Source organism: Chiloscyllium plagiosum, chromosome 41 (genome assembly GCF_004010195.1).
Source record: "Chiloscyllium plagiosum isolate BGI_BamShark_2017 chromosome 41, ASM401019v2, whole genome shotgun sequence".
Classification (NCBI taxonomy): Eukaryota; Metazoa; Chordata; class Chondrichthyes; order Orectolobiformes; family Hemiscylliidae; genus Chiloscyllium; species Chiloscyllium plagiosum.
In genome coordinates this window covers 6,741,184-6,753,900 of record NC_057750.1, presented here as the reverse complement: position 1 = coordinate 6,753,900, position 12,717 = coordinate 6,741,184, and the positions used below count along the sequence as shown (strand labels likewise).

At 50.3% G+C, this 12,717-nt stretch overlaps 1 protein-coding gene across 1 annotated transcript in view; it reads left to right on the top strand.

Moving 5' to 3' along the window:
* The window catches only part of LOC122542695 (TNF receptor-associated factor 3-like), a 61,274-nt gene that overhangs the window by 16,015 nt on the left and 32,542 nt on the right, over window positions 1-12,717 (top strand). Inside the window, exons 2-4 of the mRNA XM_043680674.1 lie at window positions 2,899-3,170; window positions 6,964-7,015; window positions 10,855-10,959. Of these exons, the coding sequence (XP_043536609.1) occupies window positions 2,917-3,170; window positions 6,964-7,015; window positions 10,855-10,959 (411 nt within the window). The 5' untranslated portion in view covers window positions 2,899-2,916. The remainder of the gene's footprint in view (window positions 1-2,898; window positions 3,171-6,963; window positions 7,016-10,854; window positions 10,960-12,717) is intronic.

The following is a 12,717-nucleotide window of genomic DNA, read 5'->3' as shown; positions in this document are numbered from 1 at the left end:
GAAACACACAATAGACACACACACAGACAGGCACACACATAGAAACACACACATAGACAGGCACACACATAGACACACACATAGAAACACACACACAGACAGGCACACACATAGACACACAAACATAGAAACACACACACGGACATACAGACGACATAGTGTGGTATTTCCTGGATGTTACAGAGAGGTTTTGCCCTGAGTGGTCTGCTTCCCCTGGACCTGTTGGTTGCAAAGGCCTTCACTCCAGGTCACCTCCCGGGATGAGGTTCTTGGAGCGGAATTCTGACATCCCCGCCCCATTGTCCAGGAGCTGCCAATCAGAGGCCCCCAGCTGCTCAGCACTGCCTCCGGGGAAGTGGGGCAGCTGCCGGTACTGCAACCATCAAGGCCCCGAATTGCTGAGGGAGTGGGGAACCATGGGAGTGAGAGCAGGAATGGAATGGTCTCTAATGGGGGAATGGGGAGCTTGGCCCAACCAAACCTCACCAGGATCATCAGAACATGTGTGAAACGCAAATGGGCAGCTTTGTATGTTGCAAGCAAGTTTGTATGTTTTTACTCTTATTCTGGGCAAGGAGGGCAGTTGCTCTCCATCCCTAATTGCCCCTTGAATCGAGTGTCTCTCTTGGCCATTTCAAAGGGCAGTTAAGAGTCAGCCACATCTGCTGGCATGGTGGCTCAGTGGTTAGCGCTGCTGCCTCACGGTGCCAGGGAGTCACGCAGAGGCAGATTTCCCTCTGCAAAGGACTTCACTGAACCAGTGCATTCTTGTAATCAACATCCCTTACCATTTTTATAGAAATTCCAGATGATATTTTAATTGAATTTGAATTTCATCATCTCTCAGTGGTGAGGTTGAAATGTTGCTCCTGGAAATGTTAACCCGAGGTTTCGGGATGCGTCACTGACCAGTCTCCCCTCCCCTCCTGGGTGGGATGTAACATGTTCAAAACATGGCGTCTTCTCTCCAATACGTGTGGGAGATGAGTTAGCTCAGCGGGTCTGAGAGTACATACAGTGTGGAAACAGGCCCTTCGGCCCAATAAGTCCACACCGACCCTCCGAAGAGTACCCACCCTGACCCAATCCCCTACCCTATATCTCCCCATGACCAATCCACCCTAACCTGCACATCCCTGGGCACTATGGGGTAATTTAGCATGACCAATCCACCCTAACCTGCACATCCCTGGGCACTATGGGGTAATTTAGCATGACCAATCCACCCTAACCTGCACAACCCTGGACACTATGGGGCAATTTAGCATGGCCAATCCACCCTAACCTGCACATCCCTGGACACTATGGGGTAATTTAGCATGGCCAATCCACCCTAACCTGCACATCCCTGGGCACTATGGGGTAATTTAGCATAACCAATCCACCCTAACCTGCACATCCCAGGGCACTATGGGACAATTTAGCGTGGCCAATTCACCCTAATCTACACATCTTTGGGGGTCACCTCCCGCCTGCCATGTTTGGCTGTTGGTCAAGCATCTGCTGGCATGGTGGCTCAGTGGTTAGCGCTGCTGCCTCACGGTGCCAGGGAGCCAGGTTCAATTCCACCCTCAGACGACTGGCTGTGATGAGTTTGCACTTTCTCCCAGTGGGTTTCCTCCAGGTACTCCAGCTTCCTCCCACAGTCCGAAGATCTGCAGGTTAGGGTGGATCGGCCTTACCCCTTAGTGTCCAAGTTAGGTGGGTGAGCCCTGGGAAATTCAGGGTTACAGGGATAGACTGGAATACTCTTTCGAGGGTCAGTGCAGACTTGATGGGTTGATTGGCCACATTGTAGAGTTCATAGAATCCCAACAGTGTGGAAACAGGCCATTTGGCCCATCGAGTCCACACTGACCCTCTGGGGAGCTTCTTATCCTATCTCTGTAAACCTAATTTCTCATGACCAATCCAGCCTAATTTGCACATCTTTGGACTGTGGGAGGAAATTGGAGCACCGGGAGGAAACTCACGCAGACACGGGGAGAAAGTGCAAACTCCACACAGACAGTCGCCCGAGGCGGGAATCGATCTGGGGTCCATGGTGCTGTGAGGCAGCAGTGCTAACCATGGAGCCACTGTACCATCTGTGAGGATTATATGACTCTCATCTTGTTTTCACCTCCCTGTCCAGCCCCTTCCACCTCCAGCCCTCCAATACCTCTGCATCCCCCTCATTGAGGTTTCCTGGCAACCACAGAGTCTATTACTCCACCGCCAGTGTCCCTGGCTCCAACTACACACTTTCCCTATTCCCAACACCTCTGTCTCTCTCTCTTTCTTGCTCTCTCTCTTTCTCTCTCTCTCACTCTCTTTCGCTCTCTCTCTCTCTGTCTCTGTCTCTCTCTTTCTGTCTCTCTCTCTCTTGCTCTCTCTCTTTCTCTCTCTCTCTCTCTTACTCTCTTTCACTCTCTCTCTCTCTCTGTCTCTGTCTCTCTCTTTCTGTCTGTCTGTTTGTCTCTCTCTCTCTCCCTCTTTCTCTCTCTCTCTCTCTCTCATTCTCTTTCCTCTTTTGAGGTGCTCTTGAAAACCTAACTCTTTTAGTCACCTATCCGAACGACATCCTTATGCCAATATCCCCACCTTCAAATTTGGATTGCAGAAATCCTAAAAGCACTTTGGGATGTTACACTGATGGTGTCAGACAAATAAAATCCACTGTTGTTCACAGTAAAGTATCTTTTGAGGCACAAAATTCTCTGGTACAATTGGAGCCTGACTAAGTAGGCCGTGGGCCTAGACATGGGATTCTTGGTACACTAACATCAGGTCAATAAAAGCCAATACACGTTAGAACAGGCTTGAGGGGCAGAATGGCCTGCTCCTGCACTGCGAGTGCCTTTTAGTATCGTGATGTTAATGTTTGTTTTCCTCTCTCCCTCTCTCTGTGTTTTCCAGCGTGTCCAGAGACCGTTAATGGCGGCGGGAAGTGGTTCAGAGAGGTCAAAGCCGTGCTTGTACCGACCTGTGAAGGAGGTTCCCACCAGCGCCTCCTGTAGGCCCCACCAGATCCCGGGAGGCGAGCTGCCCGATGGGGGCTACTCTGAAGAGTTTGTTCAGGCCGTCGACAACAAGTACAGATGTGAGCATTGCCAGCGGGTGCTACGCAATGCCAAGCAGACCGAGTGTGGGCACCGATTCTGTGAAAGCTGCCTCAACGCCCTTCTCAGGTAGGCCCGGGATGTCCTTGGGAGATAAACAGGGGCTGAGGTGCAATAAAGCCTCTTTCAGACATGGGAGACCGCCCTTTGTGGGATCCTGCTGTGCGCAAACTGGCTGCCACCTTTCCTTACACTCGCATGGAAACAGGAATAGGCCATTCAGCCCCATTCCTCCATTCATTCGACTATCCTTCATTCCAACACTCCCAGTTTCTGCTAATCTCCGTTCAAAAAGCTTTACTCTAAGGCTGTGCCCTTGGGTCCTATCTCCCCTACCATAGAGATGTACAGTACTGAGACAGACCCTTCGGTCCAACTCGTCCATGCTGACCAGATGTCCTAACATGCTGTAATGTTCTATATTTTATGTAGATTAGATGGTCTTTAGATTGGTTTCACAAGTTGGTGCAACAGCTAAGGCCGAAGGGCCTGTACTGCACTGTAATGTTCTATGTTCTATTCCTGCTTTTTCTCTACATCCCTCGTAAAATCTAAAAGAAAGATCACTTCAGGGAATAGTTGACCCAAAGGGTCTGTTTCTGTACTGTATGACCCCATGACCCCAACTCAACCTCCATGGGAGAGAACTCCAAGTCTTTTGAGTCACCAAAGAGTTCCATCATTTCAGTCCCACATGGTCCAACCCCTAACCCGAAACTGTGTCCGACAGAGGATCACTGGTTCCTCTCTCTCTCTCTCTCTCTCTCTCTCTCCACACGGATGCGGCCAGACCTGCTGAGTTTCTCCAGCGATTTCTCTTCTTGTTGTAAATATGTCACTCACTTTACGAAGTGGTCCAGCTGTGTGACAGTTTGGAGAGGTAATCCACGGTGAAATATTCCAATTCCTCTGGAATGCTTTGAGGATTTCTCATGCATTTTAGAATTCCTGATATTTCCCTTCTTAATGAAAAGGCCACTATCGTGTTGGGTCGTTGCGAAGGGAAAACTCACTGAGTTCATTCGTGCCCTGGTGAAACGTTCAGATGTAAGCTACTTACAGCCTGAGATCTCTTTACTCCTGATGTTAGCTTTCCAACTGTGTCAAACTGCACTGACCAGGCTGGAAATCTATCCGGAACACCGTGGATAATGTTCACCAGACAGATCCCTGGGATTATCACAGGAGAACTGGGCATTTATTCACTGAAATTCCAAAGAACGAGACATGATCTCATTGATTAGATTACTTACAGTGTGGAAGCAGGCCCTTCGGCCCAACATTGAACCCGGGTCTCTGGCGCTGTGAGGCAGCAGTGCTAACCACTGGGCCGCCGTGCCGCCCACAAAATATACACAATTTTCCAAGTCAGGGAGCTGCATGGAGTCCGACAGTGTGGAAATACACCTTTCGGTCCAACTCTTCCACGCTGACCAGATATCCTAAACTGATCTACTCCCCTTTGCCAGCACTTGGGCCATATCCCTGTAAACCCTTCCTATTGATATACCCATCCAGATGCCTTGCACTGGGCTGGGGTAAAGTAGGGGGGCACGCTCACAGAATCACGGGGCAATTGTGTTGGATTGGGATGAGGAGGGACACTGTCACTCAGAAGGTCAGGACCCTTCAGAATTCTCTGTCTCACAGGACTGCGGAAGCTCAATCATCGAGTACATTTCAGACTAATAGAATCCCTAGAGTGGAGAAGCAGGCCATTCGGCCCATCGAGTCCACACCGATCCTCAGGGAGAGCAGCCCACCCAAACCCATGCCCCCTATCCTATAACCCTGCGTTTCCTATGTCCAATCCACCTAACCTACACATCCCTGGACAATGGTCAATTTTGATGGCCTAACCTGCGTATCTTTGGACTGTGGGAGGAAACCGGAGCACCCGGAGGAAACCCACACAGACACAGGGAGAACGTGTAAACTCCACACGGACAGTCACCCGAGGCTGGAATCGAACCGAGGCACTGTGAGGCAGCAGTGCTAACCACTGAGCCACCGTGCTGCTCTAAGAGACCAAGGCTGATAGATTTCTAGATAAGGGGCCTAAGGGGCAACTTTTTCACACAGAGGATGGGGTGTGTGTGTGGAACAAGCTGCCAGAGGAAGTGATGGAGGCTGGTACAATGACAACATTTAAAAGGCACCTGGATGGATATGTGAATAGGAGACATTTAGAGGGATATGGGCCAAAAGCAGACAAATGGGACTAGTTTAGATTAGGAAACCTGGTCAGCATGGATGAGGTGGGCCGAAGGGTCCATTCTCTCTGACTCTATATCAATAGATAAGAAGGTATTGCAGCAAATACTACAATCCTATTGAATGGTAGAGCAGATTTGAGGGGCTGAATGGCCTCCTCCTGTTCCTGTGGTCCTAAATCCCTTTGTTCACCTTACACACTGCAGCAATCCACGACGGTCCACACTTATCAGCATTTCCGAGCAACAGCAGCTCCTTCGAAAGGATCTTTCCAAACCCCTGATGGTGCCTTCCCCCAGCCCCCTCAAGGGCAATTAGGAAGGGGCAATAAATGTGCCAAGGGGTGACCACATCTCATGAATGAATATAAAGAGAAGTGTAGTGCCTGGCCCGTTCTAGGAGACCGCGATCAGTTGTACTGAGGTTGTTAATGTGAGTCCATAGGGGGAGAAGGTAAAGGTGCAGAATTAGGCCATTTGGCCCATCGAGCCTGCTCCCCCAATCATAGAACGTCGAACAGAGAACGAACAGCTCAGAACAGGCCCTTCGGCCCTCGACGTTGCTCCGACCTGTGAACTAATCTAAGCCCATTCCCTACACTATCCCATCATCATCCATGTGCTTATCCAAGGACTGTTTAAATGCCCCTAATGTGAATGAGTTAACTACATTAGCAGGTAGGGCATTCCACGCCCTTACCACTCTCTGCGTAAAGAACCTGCCTCTGACATCTGTCTTCAATCTTTCACCCATTAATTTGCAACTTTGCCTCCATGTACAAGCTGACGTCATCACCCTAGGAAAAAGACTCTCACTGTCTACCCTATCTAATCCTCTGGTCATCTTGTATGTCTCCATCAAATCCCCTCTTAGCCGCCTTCTCTCCAATAAGAACAGACCCAAGTCCCTCAGCCTTTTCTCGTAAGACCTTCCCTCCAGACCAGGCAACATCCTGGTAAATCTCCTCAGCACCTTTTCCAATGCTCCCACATCCTTCCTGTAATGGGGTGACCAGCCATTCAATCATGGCTGGCATGTTTCTCAACCCCATTCTCCCCGTATTCCTTGATTCCCTCAACAATCAAGAAACTATCTATCTCTGCCTAAATGACCTGGCCTCCACAGTCCTCGGTGGCAACGAGTTCTACACATCACGCATCCCCTGACTCCTCTTCATCTTGGTTTCAATGGGTCATCCCTTCCCTCTCAGGCTGGGCGGGTCAGGATGGCGCGAGTGCTTTGAGGGGATTCGCCTGTTGAGTTGGGAGTCAGTCTCTTTGGTTGGGAGAGAGGGAGGGAGGGAAATTCCTCACCCGCTCCGCCACCGACGCTGGGTCGCAGCATTGGGTGCCATCTACAAGACGCACTGCGGAGACTCACCAAAGACTGCACCTTCCAAACCCATGACCAATTCCGTCCAGGAGGACACACATTTGGCATCGTCCCCTTGACAACAGAAAGCAATGTTGGTAATGAAGGGCCCCTGCATACTGGTGGGTAACCATTGGTTACTGGTGGGTAACCATTGGTTACTGATGGTCGCACACCCATCTCGGGGAAATGGATAAAATCATGATTGCAACAGGGTTTAGCAATGATTTAGGTGTCCTGTTACTCAGTTGTAACACGCTGCGATCTTTATTTCTAGGGTTCCTGGTCAGGTTTGCCCAGCTGATCAACAGCCTCTGGACAACACGGAGGTAAATACAAGTAAACACAACCATTGGTCCTTTCTCCTCCTCTGTCCTGTGCTGTCCATCCTGCATTAGCTTGTGGAGGGGTGGGGCATTGGGGGAAGGTTGGTAAAGTTTTAACATCACTCCAAGGGGCTGGGCTCTGGGGATGTGAGTTCAAACCCCACCCTGGGTAACTCAGAATCCCTACACAGCGTGGAAGCAGGCCATTTGGCCCATCGAGTGCCACACCGACCCTCCAAAGAGCATCCCACCCAGGATCATTCCCCCCACCACCTTCATCCCTGTAGCCCTACATTTCCAGTGGGCAATCCACCCTAACCTGCACATCCCTGGACACTATGGGGCAATTTAGCACGGCCAATCCACCCTAACCTGTACATCTAACAGGTGGGTTCGGTGGCTCAGTGGTTAGCACTGCTGCCTCACAGCACCTGGGTCCCATGTTCAATTCCACCCTCGGACAACTGTCTGCGTGGAGTTTGCACATTCTCCCCGTGTCTGCGTGGGTTTCCTCTGGGGGGCTCCGGTTTCCTCTCACAGTCCAAAGATGTGCGGGTCAGGTGAATTGGCCATGCTAAATTACCCATAGTGTTAGATGCATTAGTCAGAGGGGGGTGGGTTGAAGGGCCTGTTTCCACACTGTACAGAATATGATCTAATCCCTGGACACTATGGGACAATTTAGCATGGCCAATCCACCCTAACCTGCACATCCCTGGACTGTGGGAGGAATTGGAGGACCTGGAGGAAACCCATGCAGACACGGGGAGAATGTGCAAACTCCACACAGACAGTTGCCCGAGGGTGGGATCGAACCCAGGTTCCTGGCGCTGTGAGGCAGCAGTGCTAACCACTGAGCCACCGTGCTGGCAGCTGGTGGAATTTAAATTTAATTAAGACAACTGAAAGCTCGCGTCAGCAAAGCTATCACTGATTGGCGAAGGAAATCTTACCCAGTCTGGTCTCCATGTGACTCCAGACCGACAGCGATGAGTTTGACTCTTTAACTGCTCTTTGAAGTGGCCCTAACAAGCCGCTCAATTCAAGGGACAATTAGGAACAGTTTAACTAAATGCCTGCAAAAGAGTTTTAAAAGGTTCCTCATTCAACAATGTCTCAGGTTCGGGCCTCTGAACCTTGCTTGGGAGCACTGTGTTGCTTTCTCAGTCCCTCACTGTCTAACAAGCTCCAACATGACAACTCTCTGAGATCCTTGTCATGTGCCAGCGTTTTGGCTCCTTACACGTTGTAATCGCTCCACCTTGTACCTTCAGTTGTCCTGCCCTCTGGAATTCCCCTGCACTCAGCCTTTCCGTGAAGACACTCCTTAAGCCACAGAGTCACACGGAATGGAAACAGACCCTTCGGCCCACCCAGTCCATGCCGACCAAACTAAACTAGTCCCACCTGCCTGCTCCTGGCCCATATCCCTCCAAACCCTTCCCTATTCATGGAGTTACCTAAACGCCTTTTAAATGTAACTGGATCCACATCCACCACTTCCTCTGGAAGTTCATTCCACACACGGACCACTCTCTGTGAAAAAACGTTGCCCCTCGTGTCTTTTTTAAACCTTTCTCCGTTCACCTTTAAAATACTCTCCATGGTCTAGAAGTCCCCCACCCTGGGGAAAAGACACCTGCCATTCACTTTATCTATGCCCTTCATAAGAACAGAGGAACTAGGAGCAGGAGTAGGTCGTCCAGCCCCTCAGCCCATTCCCCCATTCAGTAAGATCACGGCTGATCGTTTCATTGACTCAGCCCCACTTACCCGCCCTCTCATTATAACCCTGAATTCCTTTACAGTTCAAAACATTATCTACCATAGATTAGATTCTCTACAGTGTGGAAACAGGCCCTTTTACCCAGCCAGTCCACACCGACCCTCCAAACAGTAACCCACCTACACTCATTTCCCTCTGACTAACACTATGGACAACTTAGCATGGCCAATCCACCCTGACCTGCACATCTTTAGACTGTGGGAGGAAACCGAACCAAACCCACACAGACACAGGGAGAATGTGCAAACTCCACACAGACAGTCGCCCGAGGCTGGAATTGAACCCAGGTCCCTGGTGCTGTGAGACAGCGGTGCTAACCACTGAGCCACCGTACCACATCAGTTTCCTTTTCTTGTACCAGGGGCCTGACTAGTATTTGTTGATGAGCCTGGACGCCTAAACTCTGACACAGTTGGAACGTGTCTCACAAAGCAGTAACCCTACCCCCCCTTTAAATAGCTCGATACATTGCATTGTTCCAAATCACAAGAGGGATGTGGCACACAAGGACACCATTCGTGCCATCAGGACTGTGATATCACTTTGAAGAAAAACTTTTCAATTGGTCCCACTTGCCTTCCCTTTCCCCACAGGCCTGCAATGTTTTTGTTTTCAGCCCCACACCCACTCCACTGTCAAAACATAAACTGCAGGACACTGGGTGGCACGGTGGCTCAGTGGTTAGCACTGCTACCTCGTTGCACCAGGGACGCGGGTTCAATTCCACCCTTGGGTGACTGCCTGTGTGGAGTTTGTATGTTCTCCCTGAGTCTGCGTGGGTTTCCAATGGGTTCTCTGGTTTCCTCCCACAATCCAAAGATGTGTGGATTGGCCATGGGAAATTGCCTGCAGTGTCCTGGGATATATCGTGGGAAGTATGGGATGGATCTGGGTGGGATGCTCTTTGAAGGGTTGGTGTGGACTTGATGGGCTGAATGGCCTGGCCCCGTGCTGTGGGGAGTCTATGACAAATGCAGAAGGAGACCATTTGGTGTGCCTTTACTCCATAGACACCTCTGATTGGTTCTATTTAAATGCTTGAATGTAATCTCTTGAATGTCTGAAATGTGTTCCAAACTACGTTTAATAAATAAAAAGAGCTTTGCCCCACTCTCCCTTGTGGTTCCAGTCAGCCGGTCTCTTGCCTTTGAGTTCTGAGGGCACAGGCTTCGATTTCCTCTGTAGGCCGCAAGTGCCAAACTCTTACCATGCGGCGCTGAGAGAGTGCTGAACTGCCAGAGGTGGATGGGCCGTTACATGACATCCGTGTCCCCTCAGGTCAATGTAAAAGATCCACCTGGTGCTATTTTGAAGGTAAACCAGCAGTTCCTCCCAGCCAACATTCATCCTTCAATCAACACCAGAAGAGAAAGCCGCTTGTTGTCAAACAATAGAATCCCTACAGTGTAGATAGAGGTCAGGACACTCAGACACTCATAACCCCGCATTTCCCATGGCTAACCCACCTAACTCCTGCATCCCTGAACAATTTCCCATGGCCAATCCACCCTAACCTGCACATCTTTGGACTGTGGGAGGAAACCAAAGCACCCGCAGGTAACCCACACAGACACGGGGGGACTGTGCAAACTCCACACAGACAGTCGCCTGAGGCTGGGATCGAACCCGGGTCCCTAGCTCTGTGAAGCAGCAATGCTAACCACTGAGCCATCGTTACAGCAGTGACTACAAGAGGTATTTTCTTTTTAATTAAACGGGATGTAGGTGTCACTGGGCAAGGCCAGCATAAGTTGCCTGACCCCAAATACCCCGTAAACTTTAACCCCATTGAACTGGGTCGCTTTCGGAGGGCAGTTACACTCTGGAGAGGTGCTACAGGAATGCAGAACCCGCTGAGAGAGGAAGCAGCTGGTTCGAGAGCAGACTGTCATTGTCCCGAGATCTGCCACCATTGAGCTCAACCAAGGAGGCAAGGTGGGAGGGGGGGGGTGAGGTGTTGCACCGCCTTGTTAATTGCCCCTGGACGGGGCTGGGTGGAGGGAGATCATCATCAAATGCGGAGCCTTTTACAAACTCCCGCGCTGTCCCTCCCCAGGTGTTCAACGATAATTGCTGCCGGAAAGAAATCTTAAAGTTGCTGATTCACTGCAGGAACAGGAAGGCAGGTTGCCAACAGCAAACGGCCCTGGGATCTTTGGAGGTAAGGCTGAACAATTGGCTAATTGTGTGTTCAAAGGGTTAAAGCAATCCAAAGGGCTTCAAACACCCACGTTGCTGTGGTCGCTTGGGAAGTGGAGGTAGAGTTGCAGGGAGACAGGATCATGAAGAAGGCGTTTGGTACGCCTGTCTTTATTGGTCAGGGTGTTGGGTATAGGAGTTGGGAGCTCCTGTTGCATCTTGTCATGACATTGGTGAGGCCTCTTCTGGAATACTGTGCCCAGGTCTTATTGGAACGAGCTTGGTTAGGCCACTTTTGGAACCCAGCCATTCAATTCTGGTCTCCCTGCTATAGGAAGGGATGTTGAAAGGGTGCAGAAAAAAATATATCAGTACGTTGCCAGGGCTGGAGGGTTTGAGCTATAGGGAGAGGCTGAATAAGCTGGGAGTAATTTCCCTGGAGCGTTGGCAACTGAGGGGTGACCTTATAGAGGTCTATAAAATCATGAGGGGCATGGGTAGTCAAGGTCTTTGTCCCAGGGTAAGGGAGTCTAGAATTAGAGGACATTGGTTTAGGGTGAGAGGTGAAAGATGTTAAAGGGACTTAAGGGGCAACTTTTTCACACAGAGGTGGTACGTGTATGGAATGAGCTGCCAGAGGAAGTGGTGGAGGCTGGTACAATTGCAACATTTAAAAGGCACCTGGATGGGGACATGGATAGGAAGGGTTTGGAGGGATATGGGCCAAGTGCTGGTAAATGGGACTAGGTTAATTTAGGATATCTGGTCGGCATGGACTGATTGGATTGAATGGACTCTATGACCAGCTGTTATCATGTTACCTGCCTGGTATGGAGCAGGTAGTGTTTGAACTTACCTCTACCACACCTCTCTGCTCTGCGTTCTAACCCCTGACCACTGGAATGCTCATCTCACATTCGCTTCTTTTGCAAAATCCGTGACCACCCCCCCCCGCCCGCTTCCCCGACCCCAGCTCAGTTCCTGTTCCTATTCCCGGCAGCGACCACTCCTCCCTGAGCCACACTGTCTGATTACCTCATGATTTCGAAAATGTCTGTGGACCCTTCCCCTCAGCTCGAGCCTATCCTCATGACTGACTGACGTGCTGCATTCCTGGAAACCTCAGCTCCCTCTCCAATACGCTGCGTCCTTCCTGAAGTCCAGTGCATCAAACTGTACACAATGCTCCAGCTCACACCTCACAATTGTCTTACACAAGTTCAGCACGGCCTCCTATTAAAGAAACCGAGAGTAGTTTGTTCTTAAATAACAGTGCTCTCTACAGCTCCCCTTCATCTCCCCTCATCAGCATAGCCTTTCTCTGCCTTTGGTGTGTTCTGTTTTTAAATTCATTGGACGGTTAGGCCGGCATTTATAGCCCAGAGGGCAGTTTAAGAGTCAACTGCACTGCTGTGGGTCTGGAGTCACGTGTAGACCAGGTAAAGATGGCAGGCTACTTGTTTAAGATGTCATGGGTGAACTCGTGGGGTTTCTACAGCAATTAGCAACAGCTCATCATTAGGCTCTTAATTCCAAATTTCCGTTGAAGATAAATGCCACCATCTGCCCTGGGAGGTATCGACCCTGGGTCCTCAGGATACTATCTGGGGTCTCTGCATTAACAGTTCAGTGATAAGACCTGGAGGCCAACACACCCCAAACCACCGCCCCCCTCACCTTGGGTTTTCGGTTTCCCTTAATTGTGTGGATAATATGTCAGTATTTACAGGGGGGGGGGTTCCTGAGGGAGAGTGTCAGTATTTACAGGGGGGTCCCCGGG